At 55.7% G+C, this 10,603-nt stretch overlaps 5 protein-coding genes across 13 annotated transcripts; 4 read left to right on the top strand and 1 right to left on the bottom strand.

Moving 5' to 3' along the window:
- Window positions 1–68: 68 nt before the first annotated feature.
- KVP17_000261 (uncharacterized protein) lies at window positions 69–1,205 on the top strand (the record flags this gene model as incomplete). The annotated part of the gene is made up of 1 exon (XM_068519617.1): window positions 69–1,205. One exon carries the CDS (start codon window positions 69–71, stop codon window positions 1,203–1,205), a length of 1,137 nt encoding a protein of 378 aa, XP_068371598.1.
- Window positions 1,206–1,985: 780 nt separating this feature from the next.
- Window positions 1,986–2,872, bottom strand: KVP17_000259 (uncharacterized protein; the record flags this gene model as incomplete). 2 transcript variants are annotated; one of them, XM_068519596.1, is made up of 4 exons in its annotated part: window positions 1,986–2,313; window positions 2,342–2,463; window positions 2,492–2,801; window positions 2,829–2,872. In XM_068519596.1, the coding sequence occupies 4 exons, from the start codon at window positions 2,870–2,872 to the stop codon at window positions 1,986–1,988; spliced, it is 804 nt and encodes a 267-aa protein (XP_068371595.1). The 2 variants fall into 2 exon arrangements, with proteins under 2 accessions (XP_068371595.1, XP_068371596.1); XM_068519597.1 differs by lacking the exons at window positions 1,986–2,313; window positions 2,829–2,872 and having other exon boundaries at window positions 2,459–2,692.
- Window positions 2,873–2,925: 53 nt separating this feature from the next.
- On the top strand, window positions 2,926–7,228 carry KVP17_000258 (uncharacterized protein; the record flags this gene model as incomplete). Of its 4 annotated transcripts, XM_068519586.1 has the most annotated exons (8): window positions 2,926–3,246; window positions 3,276–4,160; window positions 4,189–4,272; window positions 4,300–4,422; window positions 4,451–4,869; window positions 4,895–5,500; window positions 5,565–5,640; window positions 5,705–7,228. In XM_068519586.1, the coding sequence occupies 8 exons, from the start codon at window positions 2,926–2,928 to the stop codon at window positions 7,226–7,228; spliced, it is 4,038 nt and encodes a 1,345-aa protein (XP_068371591.1). The 4 variants fall into 4 exon arrangements, with proteins under 4 accessions (XP_068371591.1, XP_068371594.1, XP_068371592.1 ...); XM_068519589.1 differs by lacking the exons at window positions 4,451–4,869; window positions 4,895–5,500; window positions 5,565–5,640; window positions 5,705–7,228 and having other exon boundaries at window positions 2,926–3,256; window positions 3,325–4,322; XM_068519587.1 differs by lacking the exons at window positions 2,926–3,246; window positions 3,276–4,160; window positions 4,189–4,272; ... (2 more) ...; window positions 5,565–5,640; window positions 5,705–7,228 and having other exon boundaries at window positions 4,920–5,504.
- A 21-nt stretch (window positions 7,229–7,249) lies between these two features.
- On the top strand, window positions 7,250–7,957 carry KVP17_000260 (uncharacterized protein; the record flags this gene model as incomplete). Its single annotated transcript, XM_068519615.1, has 1 exon — window positions 7,250–7,957. One exon carries the CDS (start codon window positions 7,250–7,252, stop codon window positions 7,955–7,957), a length of 708 nt encoding a protein of 235 aa, XP_068371597.1.
- Window positions 7,958–7,988: 31 nt separating this feature from the next.
- KVP17_000257 (uncharacterized protein) lies at window positions 7,989–10,481 on the top strand (the record flags this gene model as incomplete). Of its 5 annotated transcripts, XM_068519583.1 has the most annotated exons (7): window positions 7,989–8,841; window positions 8,868–9,177; window positions 9,205–9,290; window positions 9,317–9,429; window positions 9,456–9,882; window positions 9,910–9,977; window positions 10,005–10,481. In XM_068519583.1, 7 exons carry the CDS (start codon window positions 7,989–7,991, stop codon window positions 10,479–10,481), a joined length of 2,334 nt encoding a protein of 777 aa, XP_068371588.1. The 5 variants fall into 5 exon arrangements, with proteins under 5 accessions (XP_068371588.1, XP_068371590.1, XP_068371589.1 ...); XM_068519581.1 differs by lacking the exons at window positions 7,989–8,841; window positions 8,868–9,177; window positions 9,205–9,290; window positions 9,910–9,977; window positions 10,005–10,481 and having other exon boundaries at window positions 9,358–9,429; window positions 9,456–9,890; XM_068519585.1 differs by lacking the exons at window positions 9,205–9,290; window positions 9,317–9,429; window positions 9,456–9,882; window positions 9,910–9,977; window positions 10,005–10,481 and having other exon boundaries at window positions 8,037–8,915.
- Between the last annotated feature and the right edge of the window lie 122 nt (window positions 10,482–10,603).

Below are 10,603 nucleotides of genomic sequence, written 5' to 3' on the forward strand. Positions count from 1 at the left end.
CCGACGGGGACGAGGTCACCTTTATATCGTCATTACATGGAGGGTGAAAAATCGATATTCAATAATCTATGCTTCAGCGTCTAATCCCCTTCACGCAGCACTATTCCTGGGGTGACCTGAACCACGAATGCGCTGTGGCTCGGCTAGTCGAAGGGAATGGGAACGACCTAGGGGACGTACCCTACGCCGAATTCTGGATGGGCGCCCACAAGAACGGGATGAACCAGGTGGTCACTCCTGGCGGGGCCGTACCGCTGGACGTCTTCATTGAATCGCACCCTGAGTTCCGGGAGGCCCAGGGCCCCACCGAGCTGCCCTTCCTCTTGAAAGTCCTCTCATGTGGGCAGCCCCTGTCACTACAATCGCATCCGTCCCTGGAGGACGCTCGCCGCCTTCATGCCGAGCAGCCGAACGTTTATCGGGACCCCAATCACAAGCCAGAAATGACGGTGGCGCTCTCTGAGGAATTCGAGGCCCTGTGCGGCTTCTACCCAAGGCACGTGGTAGAGAAGTTCGCGGCGCGGTTCCCCAGTCTGCAGGCCGTTGTGGATCCCTCGCTCTCGAACGATCGGGATTTCTACTTGCACGCGTTCTCGAAGCTTTTACAAGTCAAGGACACAGCTGAGGGCGCGCGGCTGCTGCACGCTGTGAAGAGCGAAGCACTGGACGACTCGCAAATCGAGGTCCTGTTCCGCCGAGTACTTTCGTATTTCCCGGACGATCCGACAGCCATTGCGGTGTTCCTGCTGCAGTACCACTTGTTGAAGAAGGGAGATGCGGTATTTGTCGGGCCAAACCGGATTCATGCCTACTTAAAGGGTGATTGTGTGGAGTGCATGGCTTGCTCGGACAACGTTATCCGAGGTGGACTGACTCCCAAGTTTATAGACAAGGAGAATCTTGTCAAGCTCTTGAACTTCGAAGCAGGCGGAGAGGCACCTGTGGTGCCGCGTCAGATCTCTGCGGGGCACAGTATTTACGACTCCCCCGTGCCCGAGTTCGAGATCCATCGCATGACCACCACCGTTTACAGGCTGCCTACAGCGTCGCCAATGATCCTCGTATGTGTCGAAGGCCAGGGCCATGTGGTCAGCGCGGGGCAAACGCAGAAGCTGGAAGTAGGAACCGTCGTGCTGGTCGCTAGAGGGGCTGAAATTGAGATACGCGGCGAGGCCGTAGTGTTCGGAGCGCATGCAAGACGTTAATCTGTCTATATTCATATTAGATTTGTGAATGATTTGGATTCGCAAGCATCAAAAAGGATTGTAAATCTTAACGTCTGAAGGATGAAAAAGTCGTAACACGGCAACAGTTGTTGAAACAGTTGTTGGATAAAGTGTTGTCGTGTGACGGCTGCTTTCTAGCAGGATTGAAGAGGGCCATTCGCCACCAGCACAACGTTTTTCGAGGACAGAATGTGAATAAACGAGTCCACCAGGAAGAAAGTGGTGGAGTCGGACAACCTAAACGGCTGACCTGGTGCTGGCAGAAGTTAGGGAAGCACAGTAGTTGGATCATCACCTTGCTCATATTCCGGCTCGCCTACGCCGATTCCAAAGACCAGTTCAGACTCGGCGATGTTTTCAATGTCGTGGCCACGATGGATTCATTACTCATGCCTTCCACGTGCCAGGCAGTCTTCGCTATGGCTGTTTCATCACATATCACGGACAGTATCTTGGTAGCCTGGTCCTACTCGTAGAAGGGAATCCAGTGAAGGTAGAATGTGGCATCCTCTTCATCATAGGACTTCGGTAGCGTCGTTGCCAGTGCGCCTACGAACCGTTCACCTCTGCACGTTCGAAGTCCTCGTCGGAGAACGTGCGTTCAGGTCCACTGTCTTGTGGAATTTCGGACAACTGTGGAATCAAGGGAATGAGGCATCGCGACAGAGTTGGTTTTCTTTTTTCGTGGTAAATATCTCATGACGTTACGGTATCTCATGACGTTATCCTTTTTGTCTCCTCATATAATTACGAGGTCCATTACAGAATAAGGGACTCTGGATGCAAGGTTGTGAGGTCGCCACGTCGGCGCTTGGTTTTGCTGGATGTGAAAATGGGCACTCCGCACAACCCTTGATTCGGAGCGGAACAGCAGCAGTTTTTCCGATTGGCACCTCTTTCGTGCCACTGAACCTCTTGGTCTACGGGGGTCCGCTGGAGTAGTCTTCTGTAATTTATGAACTTCGGCACGTCGTAGGCTCGCGCGGATTGAGGTCTCACAGCTTCGGCCGTCTTTAGTGCTTGCCCAGACGACATCCAGTAGTTGGAGTCTTCGCTTTCGTCCGATTCGGACTGACTACGCTCCACACTGCGTAACCTCCCTGATCAGCGCTCACCGCAATTGAAAAGGGTTCTCCCCTCTCAAGTACCTGTCGACCATGCCGAACATGACCCGACCGATGGCGCTGGACTGGACCTCCTGGGGTAGAGCCACGATGCCGCTGGGAAGCCCATTACACTGCGTGAGCTGGTCGTCCCTCACTCACGTCCGGTAGCAAAAACTTGATGCACAGGTCGGCAAAGTGGTTGCAGTTCCAGGTCGCTAAGTCGTACTGGTCCGTATTAAAATACTTCCGGATCGAGAGCAGCCAACCCTCGAACTCGCGTTTGGACCGTGACGTCTCCCCCATGTCCAACACGTCCCACGGCTCCATGCTGAACTCTCTGGCCACGTGTTCCGGCGTCATCTTCTCGATGCCGGCGCTGTAGAAGTACTCGTAACCGAAGACGTGGACGCCTGTATGCCAAACACCTTCGATGCGTTTGCCCAGCACCAGCGGTGAGAGACGCTGAGCGCTGTGTGAGGGCCTCGCTGTGGCCTACACTCCACTGGAAATGTCGTAAACCCGAGCCCTAACGAGCGCCATTCACGCATATAAAGTGAGTTTTCGACGCGGGTCGACACAGAAAAAGAGGAGAGATGGCGTTCCACGAAAAGGTAACGTCGGGGTTCGTACACCTGAGGCAGCTCGTGCCACTGTCGCTGTCAGCCTTAGCCAACGACCCCGCAGACCCCCCCTTTGGCGAGGTAAAGTCTCAGCGGTTCTTGAAGAGCGACGGCACTTGCCTGCGGTTGTCATCGAAGGCGAGACCCCTTCCGGACCTCGTGGATGCGGATGCGTGCACGGTTAGCGCTTGGAGCGTCCACCCACTGAAGATTGCGGGGTCTCTTACGCATCTAAGCAGCAACCACAGAGCGTGGGTCACGGATGTGTCCAGAGAGTTCGCTACCTGTATGGACGTGAGTGCCGGTGGGAGTGAGCACACCAGTGCTTTGACGACGGGGTTATCGTGTCGAGATCTGTTGGACCGCTACCAGATGACCTGCGGCTGGGTAGGGCTGCCCGGTGGAGCGAGCAGAAGCAAAAAGAAGCCGACGCCAACAATACGCCGTCTCCGGACCACTGGGGCGGCAGCTTCGCTTTCAGCCAGGCGTTCATGGGGTTCAACAGCGACGATGACGGCGACTACTCGTCGAGTGATGACGAGAACCACCTGGAAAGGGAGGTGGGCGTCGAGTGCGTGACTAGCGCCGTGGACATTCCCTTTCTGCTGGAAGATGACCTCAGCTTCCCCTGGATCCTGCTCACCGTTAAGTTCGTCCTCTCCTCGAAGGCAGAGCAGTACGGGCACTACCTTCACAGAAAGGTGTGCTCGCAGTTGTGGGCGGTGCCAAGGGACCAGCCAGAGCTAAAGCACAGCATTCTCCTGAGCCTTGACAACTGTCGTTACGTGAGCTTCGGCGGTTATCTGCTGCGCGTGGCCAGGGGGTCAGAGTGGACAGTGTCTCGTCCGCTAGGCAAGCTTCTCTGGTTCGCGGAAACCCGCCACGTCGAGTTTTGCGATGCCGTGGAGTCTGTGGCGGGGCTGCACGTCTCATTGCTGCCTTTGAGGAAACTGTCCAAGCTTATACTGAAGCTGCAGAGTTACCAATTCATGCGCTTGGAGTCCTCGGAGCACCGACATCAGCGCCGAATACTTGGCGGCGTCCTGTCGGGGCTGCTCGACGTCGTAGACGCTTGGAGCGTGTGCGACTTGGCTGGCGTGCAGCAGGAGGTGGGCGATTCTGGGTTGGAATTCCAGCTGGCTGATTGCCTGTCGCTTGCCGATCCGCACGTTCGCTGCTTTCCGCTACCCCGTAACGGCACTAACAAGGTGCGAGCCTTAGCTTCTCGTGACCCAGGCGTTGCTGGAACTGGCAGTGGGTACCAGAGTACTGGTGGTGGACAGTCGATTCTTCGTGGTATCGAAGCAGGGAAACGGATTCGTAGGAATAATTGGGCATCTGGTGTAGGCTCTCGTAGCATTGGGGCCTGACCCAGATCGACCATTCGACTTGCTGCCCCACTCCACGTGCCAGGAACCGCTTCTAGCCTTCGAGGATGGAATCCTGGCTTTCGGTCAAACAACGGTGGATGTGGGTGGTACAGGGCCCGCTGATGCAGTCCACGGCATTGGTCGTCCTTGGCTCCTTATCTTTTGAGCTTTTTGAAGAATCCCCCTGGATGCGTAGACTGGCAAGGCAGTCCACACTGAGCGTCGCAGACTCTATAAACGACGCTGAAGTCCGACAAAACACGCTCACCCTCCGACGCCGCCTCAGGCCCTTCATTAAGAGTGATCGGCAGGCACGTTTCGTTGTCAAGTTCAATCTGCACCTCAGTCTACCCGCTGACATATGGAGGGCCACCTCTCACCATTCGGACGGCGTGAGCAACCTCCCTCCCGGCAGACTCGAGCCACTCGCCTGCTTTGGGGCTTCAGAAGACGATGTTCCACATTACTGCCTGTTTCAGCTCACTCCCCAGAACCGCGACCTGAACTCTCTCATGTCCACCATTTCTGAGCTAGAAGACCTCGTGAGGTGGGTTTTGGGGTCCCCTTTAAAGTTGCCGCCGGCACGCTGTACAGGAGATGCAGATCGCACACTGCGCGCGGCCCCAGCAACCGATGTTGGCGATTCTCGACTCTAGGCGCCAAGAGCTGCTGGTCTTGCCGCCTGTCCCCAATGGGGGGGGATGGGAGGCCCACGACTACTCACTGGTCGGCTGTGTCAACAGGAAGGACAGCGCCGTGCAATGTCTCCTGGTTCTGGCTGCAAGGCGAGCAAACAACTACGAGGCGGAGTACTGGAGCGTTGTTTTGCATGAGGGAGCTTGCCATGAGAAGAAAATCAAGTTGCACAACTGGGTGAGAGGCACCCACCAACACGTTGTCACTCTGCCTCAGATGTCCGAGCTCGGTCCCAGGTTTCCTCCCTGGCCGGCTCAACCTGCCACCCCTCTACCAACGCCCAGTGCGGCCGGTCCAGACCCAGTGAGCGACTCATCCAGCTCTGAGCTTGCGATACTACGCGGGCGGCCCACGCGGAGGCGACCTCCGGCTTCAGACGTTCCTCTGGGAACCGACAGCCCCAGCTTAAAAGATATTATGAGCCATCTGGACGCTGCTAAGGACTGGGTCAACGTGGAGACGACTCAAACTATTCGAGAAAGGTAAGACCAGTTTGGGCCTCCAGATTTGTGACAAAACTTTTCCGATGATTATTCTGAGATACAGCTGCTTGTTAACCCTCACTGTAGGCGGCTTTGCCATTCCGTGGCGGCAGTATGCCGCGAAGGATGCCACTGTTCCAGTAAGAATGTGTGACTGGGGTGCACCCTCATCTGTGACAGATGACCAACTCGACTCGGATACAGACAGAAGGGGTGTTTTTTGAAATGCTACAGATGTCAGGCGTTTACCACGATTCAAAGGATATCGTAGATCTTGTTTTGACGGAGTCGCCAAGTGCTGTGCTGTCTGCAGTCTCGCGATTACCTAGGAGGAAGAAAGCCATTCAAGCGTTCGTCAAGCGCTACACAGCGGTGCCGGGATCCGAGCTGACAGTCCACACCCCATCAGATTGGAACCCTACGATCGACTGGGGTTCAACGGTTAAGGACCCAGGCGCACAGAGGTTGCTCTCGCACATACACTCAACGTGGCTGTCGCTGGCACGGACTCACAGTCCAGAAGTACCGGATGCCTGGAGCACCCTTCTCCGCCTGCCGCACCCGTTTTTTGTCCCTGGAGGTCGATTCCGGGAGGCCTACTACTGGGACGGCTACTGGATCATGCTGGGCTTGCTACGCTCCGGAATGACGACGTCTGCAAGGGAGCTTATTCTAAACTTCCTGTCGTTGATCAATCGGTTTGGCTTTGTCCCCAACGGTAACCGCACCTATTATACGGATCGCAGCCAGCCTCCAATGCTGACTCTAATGGTGAAACTGTACGTGGATATGACCTCTGATGAGGACATCTTGACGTTGGCGTTGCCTTTCTTGCGACAGGAACACGTCTTCTGGTTGAATCGCCGGACCTGCAACGAATCTGGACTTTTTCATTTCGATTCAGATGAAAGTGCGCCGAGACCCGAGTCATACCCTCATGATAAGGCCCTGAATTTAAAGTCCTATCGAGCGGTTCGCGCCGCGGCAGAGTCGGGTTGGGATTTCAGCAGTCGCTGGACAGGTACCAAGCCGCCTGAAGACGTGTTACAGAATCTGATGACTACCAACGTATTACCTGTGGATCTCAACTCGATACTGATTGCAACTGAACGGATTCTCGCCGAGTTCCATCGGCGACTGGGCTACCACTTTCAAGCAGCGCAACTTGATCAGCTGTCCCACCACCACGCTGTTAGCATGGAGAAGCACCTATTCGACAAAGTCCAGGGTCAGTACTTCGACGCTGTCGTGCAGGGAACTACGGTCACCAGATCCTCGCGGCCCTATGGCTCCGTCGCCTTCGCCATGTGGCTACGGCCCTTCCCGCCATCTGTCGACGGAGATGCGCGTGTGCGGCGAGTGTGGGGAGCCCTGGGCCGGGCGGGATTTTCAAAGCACCAAGGTGGCGTCCCAGTGAGCCTGGTGAACTCCGGCGAGCAGTGGGACATGCCGAATGCGTGGCCGCCTGTGGTGCATGCGTTGATCATGGGGTTGGCGCAGGTATCGATGCTGCAAAATGCAGCAAAGATGGTGGCACAACAATGGCTCCAGGGCTCCTTCGATGTTTTCTGCCACTCGAAAACGATTTTTGAGAAAAGGAATGTCTTGCACACCGGAGCTGGCGGGGGAGGAGAGTACGACGTTCAAGTCGGGTTCGGCTGGTCCAACGGAGTGCTGCTGGACCTGCTTCGTCGATACCCAAACACAACTATGACGTGTGATTCATAACCAAATTTTACTTATTTCGGAATGTTGCGTCACCAACACGAATGGACGGAGAACCTCTTTGAGGCCCAACTGGCTGAGAGTGCCGGACTCTACGATGACATGCTTGCGAAGGTGCTTGACATGGCAAAGACGGAAACTTTCGGAGTTCACGAGCACAGTGTTCTCGCAGAAGCTATCCAGAAGTCGCTCAAAGGGACAAGAGACGCGATACGCAACATGGAGCAGATGTACGCATTCACGGAAAAGAAGTCCAAGTCATCCGAAATGAAGGCGATTGAAGAGTATAAACAGCAATTGGTTACCGAGCTGAACGAGCGCTGTGATGGGATAATTGCGGTTCTGGGGAACGATCTCAAGGGCAGCGCTGTGTCACCCATGGAAAAAGCTCTGGTGTTCAAGGGCTTGGCTGACACACACAGGTACAAGGCAGAGTTCTCGCCAAGCAAGGACGATCACGACCACATCAAGAATCTGTACGAAAAGGCCGGCGAGTACGCCGACGCCGAGGGCGAGAGCAGCGTCTCCCTGCTGGTGTCCATCAGACTCAACTGCGCCATATTTATTTACGAGGTGATGAACGACAAGGACGAAGCCATCGACATGATGAAGGACTTAGACAAGTTCGTGACCCGCAACGGCAAGTCGGACACGCTAGCCGGACGCCTAGTTCAGCACAACCTGCGGCTGTGGAAGAAGGGCGAGGGGAAGGTTTACCAGTGCAAGCCTTAGTTTGATTATTGCGTGAATCATTGCGTGAATCATGGTGGGGATTCGGTCAAAGTTGTGTCCTCGGTACGCATACCCTACAATGGAAAGGGACAACAAGGTGCAGGAGTTAGTCAATCAGTTGAACCTTGGAGCCAGAGTCGACGCCATGGCCCAACAGGGAGAGGAAATGCGAGACAAGCTCTCAGCGGCCACAGAGGCTGTGATTGCCACAGTCAACCCAAGTGACGAGGCGCTATTCGACCCCAGTCGCCACTCCGATGGCAGCGTAATGCTGGGCCTGTCATCCTGCGACAGCCATGTGGTGCTCAGATCCCTGAAACAGGTTTGCGCGCTGATGGTTACTGGTGGGGACGTGTCTGTGTTCTGGTCTGACGTGGTGAAGACTCTGGCATCCCGTCATCAGGATGTCAAGCGTTTTAGTCATTGCTATCTGGTGGCACACGTTGGGAGACATCCTGAGATTGCATTTCTGGCGTTGAACCTGCTACAGAAGGACTTATCCGCTGCCAGTTACCTGAGTCGCGCGCAGGCCATGAAAACGCTGACGTCCTTGGCGCTACGGACACCCGACATCGACACCGCTGACATGATCGATCGTCTGGGATATCGGGTGACTGACTCACACCCCTATGTCCGCAAAATGGCCGCCGAGTGCCTCACAGCACTGATTGACCGAGTCGACTCTGAGGAGCGCCGGAAGCTAGGTCCTCCGCTTATCCGACTGCTGCGTGATACCGAACCCCTGGTTGTCACAGCAGCAATCAGCGCTCTGTCCGTGCTGGCTGAGCAGGAGCCCAACGCCGTGTCGGGGTTGCATGCGAGCGTACGGTCCTTGACGCGCCACATCTCGCGGCTGCCGGCGGTGGCGCAGGTGGCCTACTGCAGTGGGGGGCAGTCTGGGGACACACAGCTTTGGCGACCAAGTACTGCCTTCTGTGCTTTAGTCCTCAGACCATAGAGGAATCCGAGGATGGAAACGACATGTTGGCCGTGTTGCAATCTCTGTCGGAGTCGACGGAGCATGTCGTGGTCTTCGCCGCGACCGCATCTTTGTTTGTGTTGAGCCCGCAACGTCTGGAAGTGTGTGTTCCCAGAGCGGTAAGGTGCCTAATCACCTTGCCTGTCTGTGACCACACGGGTACCTACGACCGACAGATGATGCGATTTGCTACAAGGATGCTGGCACACCTGGCGAGGGCCCACCCTGCCCTGGTACGCCCGTAGGTACCCTAAATGCTACTGACCAGGTTCGTCCGCGACTTCCTTCCGCGGGGCTCCGACAACCTGCAGTTGGTGAAGGCCAAGCTTGCCCTGTTGGAGGCCACCTGCGATCGTGGGACTGCCGGTTTTTTGACACAGACTCAACGTTGCCGCTTGTGTTGCACTGCATAAGCACACTCATGAGCCTGCCAGTGGATCTTCCGTATAAGCGAGCCGCACTGGGCACTCTGAAGGCGCTGGCGCAGTTAGGGGTGAGGGCCATGAAGTTGGCACACAGATTGAGCGATCCGTCGTGTACGAAGTCTACGTGGACATTCTCTACCGGTATGACTTCGAGTTCTACCCCGCCGAGTTGTTGGACGGGCTATCCATTATGCTCCACGAGGCACCTCGGGAGTCGGTCACGAAGGTCATCGAAGTCATCGTCTCCGCGTTCTTCGACACCAAGACTCCAGATCCTGCATCCAGAGCAGCGTACGTCACCTTGGTCTGCAGCAATTTGCAGTCTCTCCATGTGGATGCGCCTGACATCTTTAGGCTTCTGTGTGCCTCCTTCGACGTCGAGAGTGAAGTAGTGCAACGCGAGATTCTGGTGCTGGGGTTCTCGCTTTGGGCATTCTACTTTCAGGTGTACCACAAGAAGCTCAGTGTCGACAAGTTGGCAGGCCAGTTTCCGTGGTTGGCTGATGAGGAAGTGGTATATCGTGAGTGATGGCATCAGTGACGAGCAGGCGTGCTTTCGCGGATGGAGCCCTGTCTTCGGGTCATCGTGGATATTTCGCTAAAGAAGTCGATGAATGTGAGAAGAAGCGGACTCACAACACAGAAATTCATCCCACGCCTGGCCATAACGATCGCATCCACAATGACGCAGGCAGCCCAAGACCCAGACGGTCCCCTGTCGGAAGCGCTGAACAAGTGCACTGCGTTCCAACCTCAACAGCTCCATAAAGATAACGGGTCCGCAGGCCCAGAAGCCTACGTCCTCACCGCCAGCGTTTGTCGCTGGACCAACCTCTTCCCGAAGGACTTCGTTCGGAACGCGAAGTCAGAGGTTGCCCCTGTCGAGAAGGCCATCTCGCCGGTTGTGCCCCCGCCTACACTTGGTGGGATCACCAGGTACCACGACATCCCTGATTTCGCGTTCCGCGGGTCGCTGGACGAGTTTTTAGGAACCGCCAGTCCCACTCGTAAAGGCGCAGTGTTGGACGGCGAGGCTTCGGACAGCGACCTGCAGTCGCCTGTCGAGTGTGAAAACGACTTGATGCCTGACGACATCAGGCCCATAAGAATTGATGTGTGATTTGTAGAATCCCCACGCCAACGAATCACTCAATACGACTGACGACATCAGGCCCAAATGAATTGATTGAATAGTTCGGTAACCCTGGTAGTACCCTAAATAGGTGCTACCACATCCCAGCA

The sequence above is a fragment of a genome (assembly GCF_019968985.1).
Source record: "MAG: Porospora cf. gigantea B chromosome Unknown PgB_NODE_819_length_10603_cov_225.895, whole genome shotgun sequence".
NCBI classification, from domain to species: Eukaryota; Apicomplexa; class Conoidasida; order Eugregarinorida; family Porosporidae; genus Porospora; species Porospora cf. gigantea B.